At 38.2% G+C, this 21,745-nt stretch overlaps 1 protein-coding gene and 1 non-coding gene across 3 annotated transcripts in view; both read left to right on the plus strand.

Moving 5' to 3' along the window:
- The window catches only part of EIF3A (eukaryotic translation initiation factor 3 subunit A), a 31,902-nt gene that overhangs the window by 1,987 nt on the left and 8,170 nt on the right, over positions 1–21,745 (plus strand). For both annotated transcript variants that reach the window (XM_051617001.1, XM_051617002.1), the window contains exons 2-18: positions 1,832–2,022; positions 2,217–2,353; positions 3,965–4,128; positions 5,374–5,573; positions 6,685–6,893; positions 7,863–8,034; positions 9,020–9,124; positions 9,840–9,938; positions 10,633–10,749; positions 11,690–11,875; positions 14,523–14,870; positions 15,410–15,514; positions 16,844–16,957; positions 17,256–17,378; positions 18,372–18,525; positions 19,559–19,743; positions 20,681–20,769. In XM_051617001.1, the coding sequence (XP_051472961.1) occupies positions 1,832–2,022; positions 2,217–2,353; positions 3,965–4,128; positions 5,374–5,573; positions 6,685–6,893; positions 7,863–8,034; positions 9,020–9,124; positions 9,840–9,938; positions 10,633–10,749; positions 11,690–11,875; positions 14,523–14,870; positions 15,410–15,514; positions 16,844–16,957; positions 17,256–17,378; positions 18,372–18,525; positions 19,559–19,743; positions 20,681–20,769 (2,698 nt within the window). The remainder of the gene's footprint in view (positions 1–1,831; positions 2,023–2,216; positions 2,354–3,964; positions 4,129–5,373; positions 5,574–6,684; positions 6,894–7,862; positions 8,035–9,019; positions 9,125–9,839; positions 9,939–10,632; positions 10,750–11,689; positions 11,876–14,522; positions 14,871–15,409; positions 15,515–16,843; positions 16,958–17,255; positions 17,379–18,371; positions 18,526–19,558; positions 19,744–20,680; positions 20,770–21,745) is intronic.
- LOC127384993 (small nucleolar RNA SNORA19) lies at positions 10,303–10,435 on the plus strand. The gene has a single exon (XR_007889556.1). It is a non-coding gene; the product is annotated as a small nucleolar RNA SNORA19 (small nucleolar RNA).

Below are 21,745 nucleotides of genomic sequence, written 5' to 3' on the forward strand. Positions count from 1 at the left end.
CTGAGGTTGCTTTCTGTTAAAGATCCTGGATAAAGCATGACATCTTTGTCACCTTCTGTAATGATGTACATTTTCTCAGAATGAAAATTGAGCTTAATTCAGGATTTCTGGGTTAGCAGGAGATGAATTGTCAATGTGTATCACCTGGTTCTTGTCCACTCAAGAGCTTCAGGTGCCATTCTGAATACCTTTTAACATTTTAATTCCTGTAGCAGAAAAAAGTTAGAAAAAAAGTCATCCTGACAGCTCTTCAGGAGGGGCTGAGGCTTTACATTTTATCAGTTAAAAATCTCTGCTTCTGTAACTTACAGTTTCTACTGCAAGGCACTGTGATGGGTGCTGTATTTGGCTCTTCAGGTTCACTTTGTGCTTTTACTACAGTGTCTGTTAAATTAGCCTTAATTATTTGACTTACTCGTAAGAACTTGCTTGACCAGTGTTAATTAAAAGTTTCAAAACAATATGAATTACTTTTGTGCTTTGTCCAGTTGGTTATTGACTACTGAGAGTTGTGGTTGAAGTGGCCTGGCATTGTTGCAAGATTAAACTTGCCTTTCCAGTTTATTTTCATAAGGAAAAAAATTGTAAAGCTGAGCAGTAATTGTCTCAAAAGCAGCACTAAGACAGAATAACTGTAAATTATGGGATGGAGGATAAATTTATTAAAATAAATTCGCTTGTTGAGTTAAAAAAAAAAATAACTACTGAATACTGTCACACAGTAACCTTAACTATCTGTAAATGTAACACCACATTTTTTCTAGGAAGGAGCCTGCTCCTCTTATGCGCTCGTTATTTGCTTAAACTAAGCCCCAAGTATATTCTTTTGGGGTCCTTACATTCAAACTGCACTGCTGCTTTCAAAATGCTTCTTTTAGCCATGTTTGGCTTCCAAAACTTAGAAGCTCTGATATCTGAGCATCTTGAGCAGCCCCCATTTTAATCCTTTTTGCCATTATTTCTTTAGGAATGTAGTGATTTCCAAAGGACTTAATGGAAAGTACTGACTCCATTCCTCAGCCTTTAAGAATACACACATTTTCTTTTAGCTGTACTCGACTTCTCTGTATCTTCTAAGTGTGTTTGCTTCCCATTCTTGACATTCCTTTGTCTTGCTTTTCTGCAGTTAAGGGCACTGGTAGCTGGCTGTGCTGCTTTAATATTTGCTTGTGGATGGTTTGCTGTATTTTTTACTGGCAGTGTGATGTGTCATAGGTGGGAGTTTCTGTGATGCTGAGAGAGCCTGTTAGTGACAGCAGCTGCTCAGGAATGAATAAATAGGACTCTGGTTCAAAATGTCTGACCCTTCAATTGGACTGTAGCAGCTTTTAGTGTAAGTGCTGAAACTCTAGACCACTCTGACTTAAAAAATCCAAACAAGTTTTCTGAGTGAAATTTATTTTTTTCTTCCCTGTCTCGAGGGCAGTATGTTTTTTTTAAGTCAAGATTCACTGGATGGTCTGCATCTTGTTGAACAGGATTGGTAGGTGCTCTACTGTAAGCTCCTTCTTGATTAAACTAGCTTTAAAATTGGAGGTGTATCTTCTGTTAGTATATAGGAAGTGCCCAGTAGTGCCTTGATGGATGGAAGGACATCTCTGCCATCCTGAAATTTTCATGCCAATGAAGAGGTCTGCATTTGCCTGCCAGTTATGTCATTGAAAGGCTGCCACTGCAGTTCCCTCTGCCAACATTTTTGATATGGCCAGATAAACCATCAGTGAACTTTGGTTAGAGTTGTTTAAACTCTTAAAAGTTTACAGTGTTAAGCATAAAAAAAAAGTGCACATTCTGGGTTGCATATCTTCTGCTAATTGGATTTTACTTTCAGAATTCCTTGAGGTTGGCAAAAAGCAGCCTGCCCTTGATGTTCTCTATGATGTTATGAAAAGTAAGAAACACCGAACATGGCAGAAAATCCACGAGCCCATTATGCTGAAGTACCTGGAGCTCTGTGTGGATCTCCGCAAGAGTCATCTGGCAAAAGAAGGGCTGTACCAGTACAAGAATATTTGCCAGCAGGTATGGCCTTGGAATTTTTCTAATTTGTAGCAAGCGTGACATCTGTCAGCTCATATGATCTGAAAGTAACTGATTGGTCTTGAGTTAGAGCTGATCTGCCTTTTAGATGGTCCTGGGTTTGTGGCATTTACATTTTAAATGTTTGCTGCCTATTGTGGGTGGAAACATCTTTCCATTTTCTGCCTTCCATGTAGGTGAACATCAAATCGTTGGAAGATGTTGTTCGTGCCTATTTAAAATTAGCTGAAGAAAAAACAGAAGCAGCTAAGGAAGAATCCCAGCAGATGGTACTGGACATAGAAGACTTAGATAACATCCAAACTCCCGAAAGGTAGGTGTCTTGTCTTTAAATTCAGCACTTCACAGCAAAGTATCCTTATTTTCATGAAGGATGTTGGCAGTTCAGAGGACTGAGACATAAAAAGATGGTGGATTTGAAATGGTCTTGTAAGATCTGCATCTGTAGTAGTAGTTGAGAGTTTATTGTTGAAAGCTGCTCATTATCAGTTGATGTACCTGTGCTATTAATTATGTTAGACCAGTGTGATTCCTGTATGTGATAACCTCCAGTCTTTCTGACCACATTGTGCACACACAAACAAAAGGAAATTTTACTTTATACTTGCTTGGCTAATTGAGAAGATAAGAGAAGAAAGGGCATAAGAAGTACATTTAGAGTGTTACAATTAATTGGATGGGTAATGGGAACTTAGAAGGAATGGGAAAAGGATCAGTAAATACATCTGCTGTAGGGTGTGTATAGACCATCACTGGCAAATAGTGCCAGGTTAGAGTGAAACCACTACAGCTCTGTGAGGAGTCACTGTTCTGTCATCAGAATGTTTTGTGGAGGAAATTCCTAATCTGCTTCAGGCAAAGTGAGGTTACTACTGCATATTTGTGTTCTTCAGGTAATTCTGCTGAGATAGGGAATGCTCACCTTAACTCCAGTAGTGCAGCTAGGTATGTAGTGACATCTGTGGAAGAGGGCTGACAAAGGTGGGGGTGAAGGAATGTTTTAAAGCATTCCAGCTGAGTTTGGAAAAGGCCATCCTTTAAAAAAATCGAGACGTGTAGGGAATAAATTTAAATTTCCCTCAGTCAAACCAAATTTAAACTTGCAGAATATATAAAAAGAAATAACAAAAGGATATTCATCCATCAGTGGAGAATTCTATGAAAAATGGTGATGAAATTCTATGTGGGTTGAGAATAGCCATCCTAGGTGTGGTCTGAAGATTAAAGCAGTACTAATTGTTGTAAGAATCTTGATTCTGGAATAAAAGAAAGAAAGAGGGGTTTAGAACATGGAAATAACCCTGTCTGAGGTGAGCAGAGAAGTCAGCCTTTTCTTCATGTTGGGTAATAGTATAATATATATCCCAAAGTTCTATAAATACCAGGTATTTTGGGTATTAAAACTTTGCGGATGCCCATTTGAGCAGACGGTGTTTTCTCATCATCCATAGATAGGACTAAGTGGTGGTCTGAACCACTGCTGGTGTGTTGTTGTCTTGATTGTACTAACATTCTGGTCTTTAGTGTGAGTAGACAGTGGTGTTAGAGTCTGACAGAGGTACAGTGTGCAGCTCCCTGGTAGAAGAGGGAAAGTGGAAATCCTGGAATTAGTTTCCTTTGACTTAGTCGTGTGAAGGATACAAAAGCTCCTGATGTCTCTTGACCTTGTACATGTCAGTCATATATGCAGGGGCCAATGTTTGAAACTTAACAGCAAGAAAAGTTCCCTGAATCCTTTACAGGAAAAGGGAGAAGTCTGATGGACCAGTTTGGAAATAAGCAGTAGGCTGTTCTGCAGCAATTACCTTTTCAGCTTCATCTGGTCTCCTCTTAGGTCTTGATAAGAAAAATTGGTGACAAAGGTGGGGAATAAAACACTTTTTTTTTTTTTTCCCCTTACCTTCCACCCCTGCCCCAACTGTAGTGTTCTTTTGAGTGCTGTAAGTGGAGAAGACACTCAGGATCGCACTGACCGACTGCTTTTGACACCCTGGGTGAAATTTCTATGGGAATCCTATAGACAGTGTTTGGATCTTCTCCGGAATAATTCTCGAGTGGAACGGCTCTACCATGATATTGCACAGCAAGGTAAGTCCAGAAGATGGAAACTTAAAGTAGAATGAGATCTAGGACTTCTGTATGACATCCTGTAAAACTAGAAAATTACGGGTTATTTCTATTTGGATATTGCTTCAGATTTGGAAGGACGTTAAACTTTTAAGCATGTCTGTGTATACACATGCTGTTCTTAGAATTGCAGAGGTTTCTTAGAATCACCAGGGTTTCTGGACATTGATGTCTCTTGTAACAGAACCTACAAGTAAAAGTTACTTTTTCCTGGATATACTGAGAATATGAGAATTACTCATGCTGTGTATTTTTTTTCCTATCTTCAAAATCAGTTGTGTTTTCACTTTTTTACCCAGAATGGTAAATATGTCTGCCATTAACATATTCTATATTAGATTACTTAAAAAACTAGTGTACACAAAAGGATACTGTAAAATTCTGGTGCTCTTTCAATTTTGACACAGATGTAAACTTAGCACAATGTAACATGGAAGATAATGCAAAAAAGTCTAATCTGGTTCTTTCTAGTATTATTCTGCAAAAAATAATTGAATTGAAAATAATGAACACTTGCTAATCTTTTCTCAAAGGTGAGAGATGAACAGAAAAAAATGTTTGTTCTGTATATGTAACTTCAGGCTCTGTGGTTTTTTTTAAAAATAGTCTGTTAGGTTTTTAACTCTGGATCCAAGTTGTTTAAGTCCACTAGGGAAGATGACCTTCAGATCTGAGTTCTAGGTGCTTTAGTGTATCTCAGTCTTTGTGCTACAGTGTTGAGATTTCTTTCTGTGCTTGTTTCTGGTAGAGATACTTTCGAAGGTTCAGAGTTACTGTGGCAAAGCACAAACTGATTATTAAAGGGATCAAAGGCAATTTTTAAAATGCTTATCTTTACCATCTTTAGATGTGAATTTTTTCCCACATTTGACAAAGCCAAACATGCCATTCACATAATTTTATTTGCACTTAGTTAAAAATAAAAGCCAGAATCACTGCTTAAATTGGAACACTTTTAAAGAGAGTTAAAGTGCTTTGTTCTTGAAGCTTAATGAAGTAGAAGCATCTTCATTTTCTGAGGTCAAGATCAGTGGTGCTCTGCATCATCACTCATTACGTGTGACAGATTGCATCTTGTTTTATATGTCTTTGGACTGTAAATGGACATTCTTGAGACGGGTGGATTTATGTATGTGAATCCCTTTTAGAACTGCCATCAGGTCACTCTTAGTGGGCATTCTTAGTGTGTGTTACTTGTTTCTGCAGCTTTCAAGTTCTGCCTGCAGTACACGCGCAAGGCTGAGTTCCGCAAGCTCTGCGATAACCTGCGGATGCATTTGGGGCAGATCCAGCGTCACCACAACCAAAGCACAGCAATCAACCTCAACAATCCTGACAGTCAGTCAATGCACTTGGAGACCAGGCTTGTGCAGCTTGACAGTGCTATTAGCATGGAGCTGTGGCAGGTACGCAGCAGGGCTCCTGTAATCACACTGTAGTCTTTCTTCAGCCTTTGCACAACGCAGATCATGTTTCATGGTGTATGTCCCAAGGTAAAGACAGAATAAAGTTTTAGTATCTAGAATGTGTTACTACATGCATATTGAATACTTAATCTGATGTTCCTGGCTAGCCTTTCAAACCAAGCTTCTGCTGGTAGTAGTTAATGGTAGAGTGGCTGAAGTGACTTTGGTTTGTGAAAGTGCAGAGTTAATGATGACACCTTCACCTCTGCCATCTTGTGTTCTCATGGTCTAGATCACTGGGAAGTGGTTGGTAAATGTTAAAGCCCATTACTGTGTTGGGTCCCCAGCATTGCTGGTTGTATTATCATGAAATCACAGACTGGTTTGGGTTGGAAGGGATCTTAAAGATCAACTAGTTCCAACCCCCCTGCACAGGCAGGGACACCTTCCTCTAGACCAGGTTGCTCACAACTCCATACAACCTGGTCTTGGGTATTGTCTAACCACAAAGCAAATTTTTCAAAGAGGTGTGTTGCTTTTCCAGCTTTTCCAATATTAAATTCCTTTTAAAACCAAGGTTGTAATTTTTTTGTTTTGTCAATTTGGAGAATGTTCTCTGTTATGTTGTTCCCATTATAAGTATGTAATTAATCACGTGTAAAGGCACTTCCAATATTATATGTACTTTTAGAGAAACTATTCCCTTTTTTTTTTTTCAAAAATATTTTTATGTTAAGTGGTGAAACCAGTAAATAGTACAATTGGTGTAATAGCAAAATAGTATAATTTTTGTTACTCTGTTGTGGTTTTTTTTTTTTCCCCCTTGTTTTGGAGCTTGAAAATCAGAAAGAAACCAGCTTTCAAAAAATTATGCAAACTAATTGTTAACTACCAAATTCTAAGCACATAGTTAATGGATCTGCAGTATGTCCAAAGAATTTTTTTATTAGGAAAGAAGTATTTAATTTCAGGTAGTTGGGAAAACTGAATATCAGAGCTTTCAGTCATAGTATTACAGTCTTACAGCTTTATATAATGAATGTATATTTCCCCCTTTTTTGCATGTTGCAAAAAACTTCCTAAAAGTAGTGTATTTGGTGTGTTTTTTTAGGAAGCTTTCAAAGCTGTGGAGGATATTCATGGGCTGTTTGCACTGTCTAAGAAACCACCCAAACCACAACTGATGGCAAATTATTATCACAAAGTTTCAACTGTCTTCTGGAAATCAGGAAATGCTCTTTTCCATGCATCCACACTTCACCGACTTTATCACTTATCAAGAGAAATGCGAAAGAATCTCACACAAGAGGAGATGCAGAGGTGGGGAAAGATACTTAATGTGATTATAGGTTCTGTTTTTAACTTCATGTGTTGAAAAATCAACTAAATTATACCCCAAAGGAAGCAGATTACATGTATGGCTGTGAACAGCTCTGCTTGAAGTGGCCAGTACTAACTGCCTCTAAAGAAACGTGTAGTAAGAAGGACATTTCACACAGCTACAATGTAAATAATGTAAACATCAGGATCACCTGTTTAAGCTTCCTTCTCTGGTACTGGCTGGAAAGCTAGGCAAGTTAATAAGTATCTGTATTTTGCTTCCTTTTCCTCCTCTCATTGGTGGTATTTACTTCACAAGGTTTTGTTGTGCCTAGCATAATCTTTTCCTTAGTGTGGAAAAGTCTACAGCCAAATGGCCTTTAATTTTTTGGGAACAGGTATGGTGCTGGCAAGGCTTTTGAGGCATGAAGAATCACTGACTGCATTCACCTCTGAAGTTCATGTACAGGCCTTTATAGATTCAGAATCTGGTGGGAATACTCTGGAAATTCTTACTCCTCTTCATCTAGATACAAAGATTAGAATAGAAATATTTAATATAATTTGTTATATCAAGAGGTGCATCTGGCTTGCACAGTAAATTAAAAAAATCAGTGCAATCAAGATGCATGGTATAGATTTGCAGCTACAGTCAGTTTTTAAAGGTGCTGCTTTCTGCTTTTTTCATCGTTTTATAGTATTTTGATACTACATTTCTTTACAATTTCTGTGTATATATATGTACAGGTATGTAAGTAATGATCATATGTTACCGCCATTTTTACAAGAAGATCACTGGATTCTGCACCCTTACTGTGCAGGTGGCATCTTTTCAGTTAATTGCTGGTATTTTTACAGTTTGGCATCGTGAATGCTGCTCATTCCCACTCTCCAACTGGCACATGCATCTAAAGTAATGAATTAGTGTTCTCTTGCAGTTCATCTTTTGTGGTTACACTTTGTCCACAGGATGTCAACTCGTGTCCTTTTGGCCACTCTGTCAATTCCTATAACTCCTGAGAGAACTGACATTGCCCGCCTTCTGGATATGGATGGGATCATTGTTGAGAAGCAGCGACGTCTGGCAACCCTCTTGGGCCTCCAGGCCCCCCCCACCCGTGCCAGTCTCATTAATGATATGGTGGGTAGTGATGTTCAGATGAGCAGCTTGTAAACACTGAGTCCTCTTTTGGGACTTCTAGAGCACTGTGCTTAGTTATGGGGTGGCAGTTTAAAAATGAAAACAGCTTTATGGTCAATGGTAAGAGTATAGTGGTAAAATTTCAGATTCATAAAATGGCAACAATAAGGCCTAATTGCTTGTGTGCTTAAAGAGTCAGATTCAGTATTGTCCTTCATGTCATCCAAGCAACAAATGTTGTTTTGAAACTGAAGGATCTGAAAGGGATTGTGAGCTAGAACTTTTGGGGTTTTTCCCTGCTCTGAGATACAGTATAATTAGCTGAACCAAATTTTCTTTTTTCTGCCTTAAATGTATTTCAGATAAGCACAAGTGACATGTCAAGTAGCGACTGTAAGGACTTGAGGGATTCTGAACACTTCCTTGTGTTTAATTTGAAGGGAGGCTAGATGGTCAGACCTTTGCAGATATTCATAAACAAATTAGGCATTTAGACATTTTCAGAGCATGTCTGAATTTCTTGCAGCCATTTGCATGCATTACATTCAAGGTTCATTTTACAATTTGCATTTATTCTTCTGTTACCTTTCCAGTTTGCCTTAAAACCACAATTTAAAACTTCAGAAGTTTACTCATGAACAGAGATCTGTGGTTTTAGTTTGGATGTGGGTCTATATCTGTGTAGTGTAGCAGTTGTGTCTTAAGAAACAGCTAACAAGTTGAGAGTGGTACTCTAGTCTAAATATTTATCTAGTTTATATGGCTTCTGGCTACTTGTTTATTTTTGAATACTGTCAAGTGATACAGCATGGAGTTGTTGTCACTGCAATTAAAAATGCTGTAATAAAAAATAAGTAGTCTTCTGTATGGAAAGGTACATGTGGTGCCTGTTTAACTTCTTGAAGTTAAAATTCTTAAAGCATAACTACTTGTTAATACTGCATTTCTTTTGAAATCTTTGGGTTTTTTTTTTGCTCGACTGCAGGTCAGGTTCAACGTAGTGCAGTATGTTGTTCCAGAAGTGAAAGAACTGTACAATTGGCTTGAGGTAGACTTCCACCCACTCAAGTTGTGTAGCCGTGTCAGCAAGGTAAGTTTTGTGTCTCTGTGTATGTGGTAACTGATCTTGACTAATAGTCTGTTCTTGAAGTGCTGAGTTGTGGTGAATACCAGCTAGCTTTTTCTGTTGCCAGAATTTTCAGTGATAGGCCTTATTTGGTCAAATTCCTTTCCAGTGACATGTACGTATCATCTGATATACACGGTAGACCAGGTTGTTGAAACAGAAGGAAAATTCCTTGAGGTCCCTAGGGTGCTATTCAGAGGGCCCCTGCTAAGGTACAAAGTTTTGAGAACAGATTAGAAGGTGGTGGGGATGGTGATGGAGGTAATACTGAGCTAAATGGAAAAATAGACCAATTAACATTTTTACTATTAAAATGTAGTGTTTTGGGAGGTAAAATGTGAGAGCTGTTGATTAGGCTAAGGTAAATTCTGCAATTGATGAAGCACGACATGTTCTTTTTCTTTGATAGTGGGAACAAAGATATGTGAGGTGCTAAAAAGAACTTGAAGGTAAATTAGCAGTGTGGTAAATGTTGCCAGCACTGTCAGTCGCCTTCACACAATAAATGTTAGCTACCCATCATAAATAAACACCTCAGCACAACAGTGTAGTATTTGGACAGAAGTGCTATTGTTTCATGACCTGTAAACCAGAAGCATTTATGAAACATGCTTCGTACTTTAATGTTGAAGTTTTAAAGGGTTGATGCAGGTTTAGTAACTTTTCAGAATTTTGATAGGTCCTGAATTGGGTGAAAGACCAAGCTGAAAAGGAACCTGAACTGCAGCTGTATGTTCCTCACCTGCAGAACAATACGATTCTCCGTCTTCTGCAGCAGGTATGGATGAAGAAAATGCATGTTCAGAACTATGCATGAGTTAGAAAGTGCTTTGGAAGAGGACTTGTTGGAAACTTCCACATGGAAGTAAATTTTTTCCATCAAATAGAAGACCATTATGATTTTCAAATATTTTTCCAGTATATAACCTGTATGTTCAGGTTTGTACATCATTTAGGTACAGCTGTAGTAGCTATACTTAATAGTGGTTGCATAGTGGCATCATCTCGTGCCTAGATTTTCTTCATTACAAATACGTGGTGTCTTATTTAAGGCAATTAATTGTTTCTTAACTTTTTTTTGGAGTAAGGTCTGGGTGGGATATTTTAGCTTTGATTTTTTTTGTGTCTACGTGTTCTATAAAATGCACATTTCATTGACCTGCTTTCGTTCCAAGTGATGAGCAGTGTTATTTCTGATGTGCTAAAGAAATAGTTGAAGGCTAATTAGCAGCATAGCTGAATGTAGTTACTGCTGCCAGTCTCCTTCATACAAAAAAGCCATTCAGGAATGGCATTTAATCTTAGGGTAAGTTTGCATACAGGTCAGAAAAAAACTTGGAAGAGGGTTTGTAATCGTATTAATATGTATACATTCAATTTTTGATGATTTAGTAAGTTAGCTTTAGAGCCTGTACAATAATCTGATCTCTTTTTAATGAGGAAAAATACCTAATGTTTCTGTTCATATCCAGGTGGCCCAGATTTATCAGAGCATTGAATTTTCTCGCCTGACTGCCCTGGTTCCTTTTGTTGATGCTTTCCAGCTGGAACGTAATATCGTTGATGCTGCCAGACATTGTGACTTACAAGTAAGTGCTGTAGAAAGATTTCTGGAGAATGATGCATGGATTCCCTTGTATTCCATTGGACAAAAAACAGCTTGTTGACAATGAACCCAAGGATGACAATCGATTCCAATAGATGGAGATAAACTAGAGTAAAAGATACATGTGACAATATGTTAAGGACTGAGAGTTATTTGCACTGACAGGTCTGGTTTTTGTTTGGGTATGTAAGTAATGTGCATCCAATTAATGTAAGTCCAGGAGAAGAAAAAGTTGAAGTAAAAGTTCTGCTGAAAGTTATTCTGTGGGCCCCAGTCATTCAGTCCAGGACATCCTGAAGCACGTTTAACAAATGGGTGTGAATTTCTGAGTGCTGAAGTAGTGCCAGACTGCAGAGCCAGCCCTTGCTGAGGGGGGTTTTGTCTAAACAAGTGGCTGCAGTAAAACACTGATGTCTGAGATGTTTCAGCTGCTGCTGAGGATGGCATTGCTGCTAAAGGTGGCTCTATAGATGAATGACCTGTAATGAAATGTTTAAACTGGTGATAAGTAGGTGAGGTTACTTAGTAATTATCGATTTATGTTTTTAGGTTAACCATTTCAGCTTGTTTAAATCCATTGAAATTGTCTGCATTAAAGTCAGGGTTCTTGTTTCACACATTGCTGATGAGGAAAGAAGCAAGAATGATTTGTCTTGCAGGGCTGATTTCATAGAATCACTTGAAGTTCAGCATTTTCCAGTGACTTTATAAACCATGGAAATTAAACATTTATTCACAATGCTATTTTTCGTCTACTTATTTGGCGTTTCTTATAGTCTGGCGTAGCTACATTTTTTATTTTTAAAAAAAAGTAATTTCTGCTTAGAGCTTCTGTGGACTCATGCTGGTCATCGGCAGAGCAACACAGGAACTGTTTACTAAAGAGTACTATCCTTTTTCTTCCTTTTTTCTTTTCTGTAAAGGTTCGCCTTGACCATACTACCCGAACACTGAGTTTTGGCTCGGATTTGAATTACTGTACTAGAGAAGATGCTCCACTAGGCCCTCAGCTACAAAGCATGCCTTCTGAGCAAATTAGAAATCAGTTGACTGCCATGTCCTCAGCTCTGGCCAAGGCTCTTGCAGTCATCAAGCCTCCTCACTTAATTGTAAGTAATTTTAATTCTTCTGAAAACGTTGACAAATTCTGACATTCCACCAAGTGCATTGTGGGATGTTCATCTGTTGCCCTAATGGAGTTTCTTACTATTTTTTTGCTTTTCTGATCAACTGCTCCTTCCAGTAACCTGTCTTCAGTGCAGTGGTAGTATTGTTACTGCTGTCCTCTCTCTTCAGAACCAATAATCTATCCTGGAGGTGTTAATAGATAAAAACGTAGGATAACATTGCTGTATTTATTTCTGACAAAATATCCTTCTGCATCTGTTACATACCTGTTGTAATGGGTCTGTCTTGTCTGGTTTAGCAAGACAAGCCTGTTTTGAAGTCAGGATATCATACACACCAGGGAGTTACTTGGTTTACCTTTCCTTGACATAGTAAAGGCATGGAGCTATCTAATGATTAATTTAACATGCCATTGCAAAGATTTGAGTAGGTAGAGATTCATGCTTTCATACATTTGTGTTGCTCTGTTTTTCAGAGCATTGTGGTAACAATCTCTTACACAATATGCCAGTAATGATGGGCTCCATTTATATGCAAGTGGATTAAGTAGAAAAGTAAGGTAATGTTATACCAAAGCTTATACATAAGCTTTTTCTCTAATCTGTTTTCTCAGATTAGGTGTACCTTTCAATTTCATTTTTTTCAGGCTGGTGGTAGTCAGCTGTTTGTGCTTGTGAATAAATAATTCTCAAGTCACTTAGTATTTGGTCATAACTAATATCCTGTCAAAATGTACATGAGAAGCTTGGGTTTAAATTGCCAGTCTTGCATGCATGTATCAGGTGTAGGATACACTGGATAACAACTTACCCATAAAATGGACCTCCAGACAGACCTAGGATTTGTTTAAAATTTTGCATGCATATTTGAAAAATCCAAGGGCCTTTCTTCATTCTGCCTGGAGAAACTGCTGTTGGGAAGAACCTGGAATGTAACTTCGTAAAGGGCATCTAAAAACACAAACAAAAGATCCTGCAGACTCCAGAACTGACCTGTCCTTCTCCACTCCCTGTTCTCACCACTGGGACTGTTGGCTTCAAGGTCGGACTCACCAATGAGGTCGCATTTCATGTTCTCCAGAGCCCTGTAGGAGCAAGTTGTAGAGCACCCTCAGATTGCCAGCATGCTTTGGTTGTGGCAACTTAAACCTTCACTTCTCTTAAAAACAGACGTGGTAATTTCTCTTTATGAAGGATTTCTTAGCAAACGTAATTTTTCCATATGGAAAAAAGGTTGGTGGCAAGATATTTCCATGTTAGATTCTTTATACAGGTTGAAATACTAAGTAATATTCTTGAAATATAAACATGCAAAGTAGGACTGAATCATGACTCCTACTGCTAGCTTACTTATGTTAGCTTGAACATACGTTAGCTGTTCTATAGTGTTTAAGATAAAATACTTCCATGCAGGTTTTCTCCTATAAAGATTTGATTAGTGGTTGGTATTAGACAGATGGATTGTCAGTTTGAATGAAAAAACATGCTTTATTTGTACCTTCCTAGATAGAAATGACAAATATTTGACAACGTTAGTAGTTAGCTGAGTGAGTCATAAATGCTAGGAATTACACTTCTAGTGTGGATCTGTATGGTTAGACAAGCTACAGAACAAGCTGATACTCTTTTTCCTTTTGCTTTTCAAATGAAACTTGTCCTTTTTTCAGGTTTTTCAAAACTTCTAATTTCTGACAAATTTTGTTAAAATTCACAAAATGGTTAAATTAATCTAAACCTTTTCATTTTTGTGTTTCTGGCACCTCCATTTATCTTTAAATGCTTGCAGATGTGCAACAAAGCATGGATGCTTCACTGTTTTTGTTGAATGCCCTAGAAGTGACAAATTACTAAAAATACCTCTGAGCTGGCTCACATTTCAAGAGCAGCATGACTGAGGGAGTGGAGGGAGCTGATTGGGCTGCCACGTTTTGCTGCCTGCTGGAGTGATTAAAATGGGCAGCTCCCTGATTTGGCACAATTACACCTCTTCATGTGTGCAGAGTGAATCTCCACAAAGAACTGTAAAGGTACTCTGGAGGAGAAAGATGGGGTGGTTAGAAGGAGGCTCAAAGAATATTAGAGAATAGTCTTATGTGCTAGTGGCTAGAAATCTAGTGCCTTTTATTATTTAATTAAAGTGGTTTTATATACAATATTATTACCCACCTTGTTGAGAGACCATAGTTTTTTTTAATAATCTCATACTTTTCTCTTAGGTTAGTGTCTTTGGGAAAAAACTAAACTTGAGAAGAAAGGAGCTTTGGTGAAATAGAGTACATGTGGTGCTACACTTGCTAACACATGCAGAGATAGACATAGCTGCTCCCCCCTGACTCTCCTTTCAGTTAGAGCCCTAAATATCAGTAGTACATGGGTGTGCAATATTTTTGGACAGAAAAAAGCCTGAAGCTGCCCTAGTTAAGATGTGTTGCAGAATGTTGTCTTTTACAGACAACTGTCTCCATGTGCAGATGGTTCTAGTCAGGTGGTGCTACCTTGTTATGCCACTTGGTTGAGTGGTCAGATTTGCCATGACAGTTGTAGTTCCATGCACTTGGCAAGTCTGGAGAATGAAACTGATTTTGAGTTTTCTTTGCTGTTACATCATTGTCTTATTCTTTAAATTCAGCAAGAGAAGGAAGAACAACATCAGCTGGCGGTCACTGCCTTCCTAAAAAATTCAAGGAAGGAGCATCAGCGTATTCTTGCGCGTCGTCAGACGATAGAGGAAAGGAAAGAGCGTCTTGAAAGTCTGAACATTCAGCGTGAAAAAGAAGAACTGGAACAACGTGAAGCAGAATTACAGAAAGTCAGGAAAGCTGAGGAAGAGAGGCTGCGCCAGGAGGCAAAGGAAAGGGAGAAGGAGCGGATCCTGCAGGAGCATGAACAAATCAAAAAGAAGACCGTTCGTGAGCGCCTGGAGCAGATTAAGAAGACTGAACTGGGAGCCAAAGCATTTAAGGATATTGATATTGAGGTAGACAACTTATTGGTGATGTTTCAAGGGTTTTTTATGCTTTTGGTGTAACATTGCTAGGTCGCCTGAATTTCAGGTTCTTTACTAGTTTTATACTGTAACTGGTCTTATAAACAGCCTCTCTTAAAAATGAGAGTCTGATACTTTTAATACTTAATCTGCTCAACAGTGAAAGTAAACCTTAATTCTGAGTTTGGATAGGACTTTTTTACCTGGAGGAATTAAGTCCACCTGTTTGTTTTCCCCCCCTCCTCTACCTTGTTGCTTGAACAATATCTGAAATACAAAATAGGCCTGCAGATCAAATTTTGTAGTATCTGGACTGTCTCTCAATTGAAAATCAAGATACAAGAGTTTTTAAAAATAAAATACAAGTTACCCAGAGGAGAGGAGAAGAAACTGAGATTGTTTCCAAAGCAATTCAGTTTAAAAATTAAGGGGAAAACTTCAGAGAAGCTTTACTAAATTAAACAGACCACATTTGTAACAGAAAAAAAATCTTTGCTTTATTTCGTATTGATAACTTTACTTGGTTGTAGGATCTTGAAGAATTGGATCCTGACTTCATTATGGCTAAACAAGTTGAACAGCTTGAAAAAGAAAAGAAGGAACTTCAGGAACGACTGAAGAATCAGGAGAAAAAGGTACTGAGTGGGAAGGGCACAAACTCATGACTATACAACACTTTAGTTAGTGCTTGTGAACTCTTGATATATATGCACACACGTATGCACACACACATAAATGTAATATTGGTGTTGGAAATGTTATTGTATGAAACTAAAAAAAAAAGGTAAATGGGTTAAAAACACAACAGAGTTTCTTGTACCAGTGCACAGATATGTTCTGGTTAATACAGTTGATTTGAAAATGGACCCTTAACCTGTCTGTGAATTCTAGTTTTAGTAGGGAAAAGTTCAGAAAATGTTGGAAAATTGGAAAATGTTCAGAGAAGATTAAATGTTCACCAAAGATGAGGCCACATTTAAGCTACATGTAATTAGTCCTCACTGAAGCAGAGGTAATTCCACTGCTGGAGCCCTTCTAGATGGCAGAATAGGATCTGCCTGATACTTGGGTGATTTTAAAAGTGTGAGGAACATGTTGTCATGGTAAATAGAAATTTACAACCTGGGCAAAGTGAAACTCACCCAGGACTGCTGACAGTATTTGAGAACAAAACAGAAGTTACGTGATACAGTTGGTAATTCAGTTAAATTAAAACTGCTTGATACTGGAAAGCGTCAAGTGACTTAAAAAGGCTCCAGTGAGGTTCTTCTGTGCTGCAGGCCTGTAAGCCTGATGCTCACAGTGGGCTAAGTAGCAGGAAATGAAACAGCAGAATTGGTAGTTACCTGGGTAAATGTGATCTTCTCTGAAAGGTCAGCACAACTTCTATAAAAGAACTGTAAGCCAGGGCTTCCTCTTAGAGTTCTCTGAAGCTATCAGAACAAACAAAGGAGTAAGGGTGGTCTGGCTGGTATAACAAAGTTGGATTTTCCAAAAAGCTTTTTACAAAGGTCTTCACCAAATAAGACTTAGCAGCTGTGGGGTAAAAGGAAAAGTCTTTGAATCAAGTTTACAGAGATAAAATACTTTGTGTAGAGAAAGTGGAAAGAAAAATCCCCGTGTCTTTAGCTTTGCATATTAAATGAAGGTCTCCAAACTTACCTTCAACACAAGAAGTGCTGGGAGCTGAAAATTGAGGATGCTGAGTGTTGTACACATGCCTGGCTCTATTCTTTGTGCTTGCCTAGGAGTGCACTTCCTTGCCAGTGGTAGAGGTAGGTTCTTGGTTAGTTGGACCTTTGATGTGGTCCAACACGATTGCTCTTAGGTAACAATAATCTATCAGATACTTTGGAGAAGTCTTCAGATGTTGGGGTTTTCTTTTGGGGATGCTGGAGATTGAGTAATCCACCTTTGGTCTCTGCATTATGACATGCTGAAGGCGTCTTGTTATCTTTGTTTAGATTGACTATTTTGAAAGAGCGAAGCGCTTAGAAGAAATTCCTTTAATAAAGACTGCCTATGAGGAGCAAAGAGTGCATGATATGGAGCTGTGGGAGCAACAGGAAGAAGAAAGGGTAAGAATTTTTTGTTCAGGTGATAATTCATTAGTGATGAATTAAATACAGTGGCTTTTGTGCTGTCTGTTTTCCTCACCTCAACCCAAGGGAAGAAGAGAAAAACCTGATAAGAAGAATGAAGTGTTAGCTTTCAATGTCATGGTGCCTAATGCACAGCAGTATCTTCTGTCTTGGATCTTCTGTCTTGGATCTGGAAGAGGAAAAGATAATTTCTCTTTCTAGTGGCTGAGGTAGACTGAATATAAATCTATAGTAAGATTTTGCTTTGTAATACTTTGTGTATTATCTTTTTCAGATCACTACTTTGCAGCTTGAGCGTGAGAAAGCCCTTGAGCACAAGAACAGGCTCTCAAGGATGTTGGAGGATAGAGATTTATTCGAAGCCAGGCTTAAAGCATCCCGAAGGACAGTTTATGAGGTACATGAAATATGGTATGGTAATAAAACTGAAGTGAGGAACTAAACTTGTGATCCAGGGATTAATGAAAACTAGAAACAAGCTACTCTTTAGAATGGTTCCGAATTATGGAATTGTGTACTTTCTACTTTGACTGTAAAAAAACAATTCTTGCACCCATTCCTAGACATTATCACTTAGAATTTTTGACAACTTCTAGAATAGTTTATATGGAAAATAAAAGATATGTAAATTATTTATTTCAGTGCAGCAACAAGTAAGAGATTGTTGGGTGGCATATGAACAGCCTGCTGTATCTATGCAGGTACTTGGACTTACTGCAAAAATGGTATAATACTGACAATAATACTGACTCTGAGAAATACAAGTATGTCTCTGTAGTTTTTTTAAATATTTTTGTTTAAATCTGGGAATTTTTTTAATAGTCCAAGTATTTGGAACTTCAAGTTATGTTTCATGTTTTCAAAATTGAATAACAAATTAGACCATGAGAGCAGGGAAGGAATTGTGCCTTTGTTTCTTGATCTTAATTTTAAAAATATTACATTTCCTGAGGCTTTTTACAGCTTGGATTATTTGGCTGTGTTGCAGTAAGAACTGCTTTTTTGTTGTTCTTTCTTAAAAAAAAGAAGGGCAAAAGAGGTATTATGTTAAGTAGCTGCATAGGATTCTTGGCAACAATATACGTAATTTAAGGTAATGTATTTTAGGTAGAGGTAAATTGTTCAGGTAATGAATGAAAAAGCAGATAAGGACCAACACTGTGCATGCTGATTGTCTTTCTTCTAATTAGGAGTGTGTGTGTTCCCTTGTGTGAAATGTATTGCAGAAAAGGCTGAAAGGGCAAGCGAAGAATTGTTATTCCGTGGAGCAAAGTTAGTATGTTGCGGTTTGGTCTGTGTTTCTGGGCAGCTTTATTTAGCAACGTGCGCAATTGTCCAGCTCTTCCACATGGCAGCTGTGGTGTTTTCATGTGCTTTGTGTGCACTTCAGGACAAACTGAAGCAGTTCCAGGAGCGGCTGGCAGAGGAGAGGCGGAACCGCTTGGAGGAGCGCAAGAAACAGCGCAAAGAAGAGAGACGCATCACGTACTACAGGGAAAAGGAGGAGGAGGAACAAAGGCTACGAGAGGAGCAGCTGCTTAAAGGTATAATCAAGAGTGTGGTTGTTTTATCCTCTGCATCCTTCACGCCTTCCAGATGTGTACACAGCTGACTTCTGGCTTCCCTCTTTCACAATATTGGAGGAAGTCTCTTCACTTTCAGTCAGTGGTGAAGACTTAGACAGTGTGCCTTGACATTTCACCTACTGCACCTTCTAACTGCTTACCTGTGTGGCATAGGGATGAAGGTGAAGATTTTTAGGAGGAAGGAAAAGGAAAGGAAGTGAATACTTCCTGTCCCCTTCTTCTCCCACACATGAATAAAGGAGGGGATAATGTAAGAGAGGCAAATGACTAAAACCAAAGCTACATTTTTCATTTAGTTTTGAGTTCTGTCCACTTGTTGAACCACATCTTAAAGAGTACAGAAAGGGAGCACTGGTGTCAGATGAAGAACTCAAGAATTGTGACTCACACACGTTTGTTTGTTTGTCAATTGCCTTTTTGGTACCCTATCTCAAGGCTTTAGAAGAGATGGTAGGCATCCTATAGGTGAATTTCTGCCCAAGTAGTCACTTGGTGGATGAAAATTTTGTGTGTCAAGAGTTCATCATTATACAATATTTAAAAACCAAGCAAACAAAACCCAAGCAGTCCTGAATATAACATTTCTGACACTGCTAGCTGGTTGCTTTTGCTTGACCTTTTCTAAGTGAAGGGTATTCTACCATGCTTGAGATAATTACCAGTATCTTAGCTGGCAGATGAGTGATCTGTACATCGAATACATGTACAGGTATTGGAACATGTTCTTTTCTTTCTCCCTAGCTGTTGTTCAAGATGTCACATCAATAGGTGTATCAGGGTTCCTTTTCCTGTTGCTTTCAGAGTTAGGATATTTCCAGAAAACAGCTTCCATAGTTAGTTAAAGGCATCCTGTGAAATGCCTGTATTTTTTTTGTTGTGTTTGTTAGTAAGGAATCAAGGGGGGAGAGATTGTATTTCGTAACCTTTCTGTGGATACAGGAAAGTAATGGGATTGATACTGATAATGTTCTACTTGTGTTTGTGGCTCTAGAGCGTGAGGAAAAGGAACGCATTGAGCGTGAGAAACGTGAGCAGGAACAGCGGGAATACCAGGAACGTGTCAAAAAACTAGAAGAACTGGAGAAGAAAAAACGTCAAAGGGAACTGGAGATAGAAGAAAGAGAGCGTCGTCGAGAAGAGGAAAGGAGAGGTCTGGATGACCCATTTTCAAGAAAGGTAGGCAGTACCTGCAAGTTTGTATTCTTTTTACTTCTCTTTCTTCACGGTTTATTGGGAAGATGATGGCATTGCAAAATCATAGGTTGAAGTTCTGGGGTTTTTTCTTGTAGCATAAATGGCTAATTTAATAAATAGTTAACTTGTTGTCACTTAGTTACAGCTCACTATCAGGATCTGCAATCTGTAGCTCAGAAATCAAGTAAACCAAAGAAACTACTACGGTTGTGTGATTTTATGAAATCACATATTTCACATGGTTTACCTAATTTGCTTCTTGTAAAATTAAGGAATAAACAGTTATGTTACAAATAGTTTCAGTGGTTTGGCTTTGTCCAGCAGTGGGCAGAGACATTTTACATTTATTTAAAATAAATAAAAATTTTCATTGCTCTGCCCCCCATCCAAGCAACCTGTGTGAATTATAAATACCTCAGCAGTCCTGTGCAGTGAGATACCCAGAACAAAATGGTCTCTGCTGCAGAGAGCCTTCATTTTACTCAGTTACGTTTTCTGATCTGATTAGAAGGCACAAAAACAAACAAGTTTTTAATTTATCCCTACAGTCTTTCAGCAGTAGGAAAGATGAACTGTTTGAACCTCTTTTTGTGTGAACAGGTGGTAGCTATGACTCACTGTAACTATTGTTTATACATTTGTCCATAAACCTTTTAGTGTATTTGCATATATTCTACCCTGCTAGTAAAGTATGTGGCCCAAAGGGAACCATATTATTGTTTTTTTAAACTCTGCCAGAAGCAATGAAGTCAAGCAGCTAAGACCATACCTCAGTTACTCTTAACTCCTGATAGTTCAGTATTTTCTACAGTCCAATTTTAAAATTACATAGTGTGCTCTGAAAGGAGTAAATTAGATGTTGAAAATTTCCTTTTTAAAGTATCCAGAGAGAATGTTCCTAATTTCTTTGGAAATACAGGAATCTCGCTGGGGTGACAGGGAGTCTGAAAGTTCCTGGAGAAGAGGTGGTGAGACAGAATCTGAATGGCGACGAGCACCAGTGGAAAGGTAATCATTGGGTTACTAAGTACCACTTGGATTGGGCTCAAAATGTGTAGGCTCATTTTTCATTGCTACTGCTAAAGCAGCACTAACTGGTAATATCTCATGCCTTTACATCTCTGAAAGTCAGCTTCTATTAAAAAATTGCTTTGTAAGGATCTCAGAATGGAAGAGAGGTTTTATCTTGGAACTGCACTCAGATAACATTCCTGTTCTGTTTAGCTTAGAGATGCAAACACCTTCACATCTGATAAAAAACTTGCTTACCTGGTTTCTTTCTTAAATTAAAAATTTCTGTCCCACTCAAACATTGGTGTTAGTTGTGTAAGTACAGAATGGGAAAGGATGACAAACAAGTGCAGGGTTCTTAGATGATGAAACTGTTTGAGATTTGCCATTTAGAAAATTGACAGTAATAGATAAGAACAGTAAAGTCAAAATTCAGAGTCTTAAAACTATTCCAGTCCAAGAGTTAGTCAGAGAGCAGAAGACATGTGCCATGAACTAAAACTAAGTTCTGAAAGAATTCATTGAACTGAGGAGGAAGGGTTTCTGAAGGAAGAGTATTCTGAAGGTACTTTGCAATTTTTAAGAAAAAATGAAAAGAGGCTTCTTGTACACACCTGTATATTTTAGGGGTTTTGGGTATGTTCACTAATAATGAAGACTGTTAATACAGTTGTAGAAAATAAGATCTTTAACATTTCTCCATCCCTCTGCTCAGCAACACCATGAGCTGTATCTAAAATATTTCTGATGGTGCACGTCTAGTTGTTTGTAAATGCCTGTGCTGATGGAGATAGCAGTGCTTGTTCCACTTGGAAGTGTGTTTCATGCTTAATTAGCCTTCCAGGTAGACAGATTTTTATAAATGTCTAACCTTAATTTCCAGTGCAGCAATTTAAATCCATTACAGCTTATTGTGACTGCAGTGGAAGCAAATTAATTTAGTGCTTCCTTCTCTAGTAATTTATTCTAACAT

This window comes from Apus apus, chromosome 4, assembly GCF_020740795.1.
Source record: "Apus apus isolate bApuApu2 chromosome 4, bApuApu2.pri.cur, whole genome shotgun sequence".
NCBI lineage: Eukaryota > Metazoa > Chordata > Aves > Apodiformes > Apodidae > Apus > Apus apus.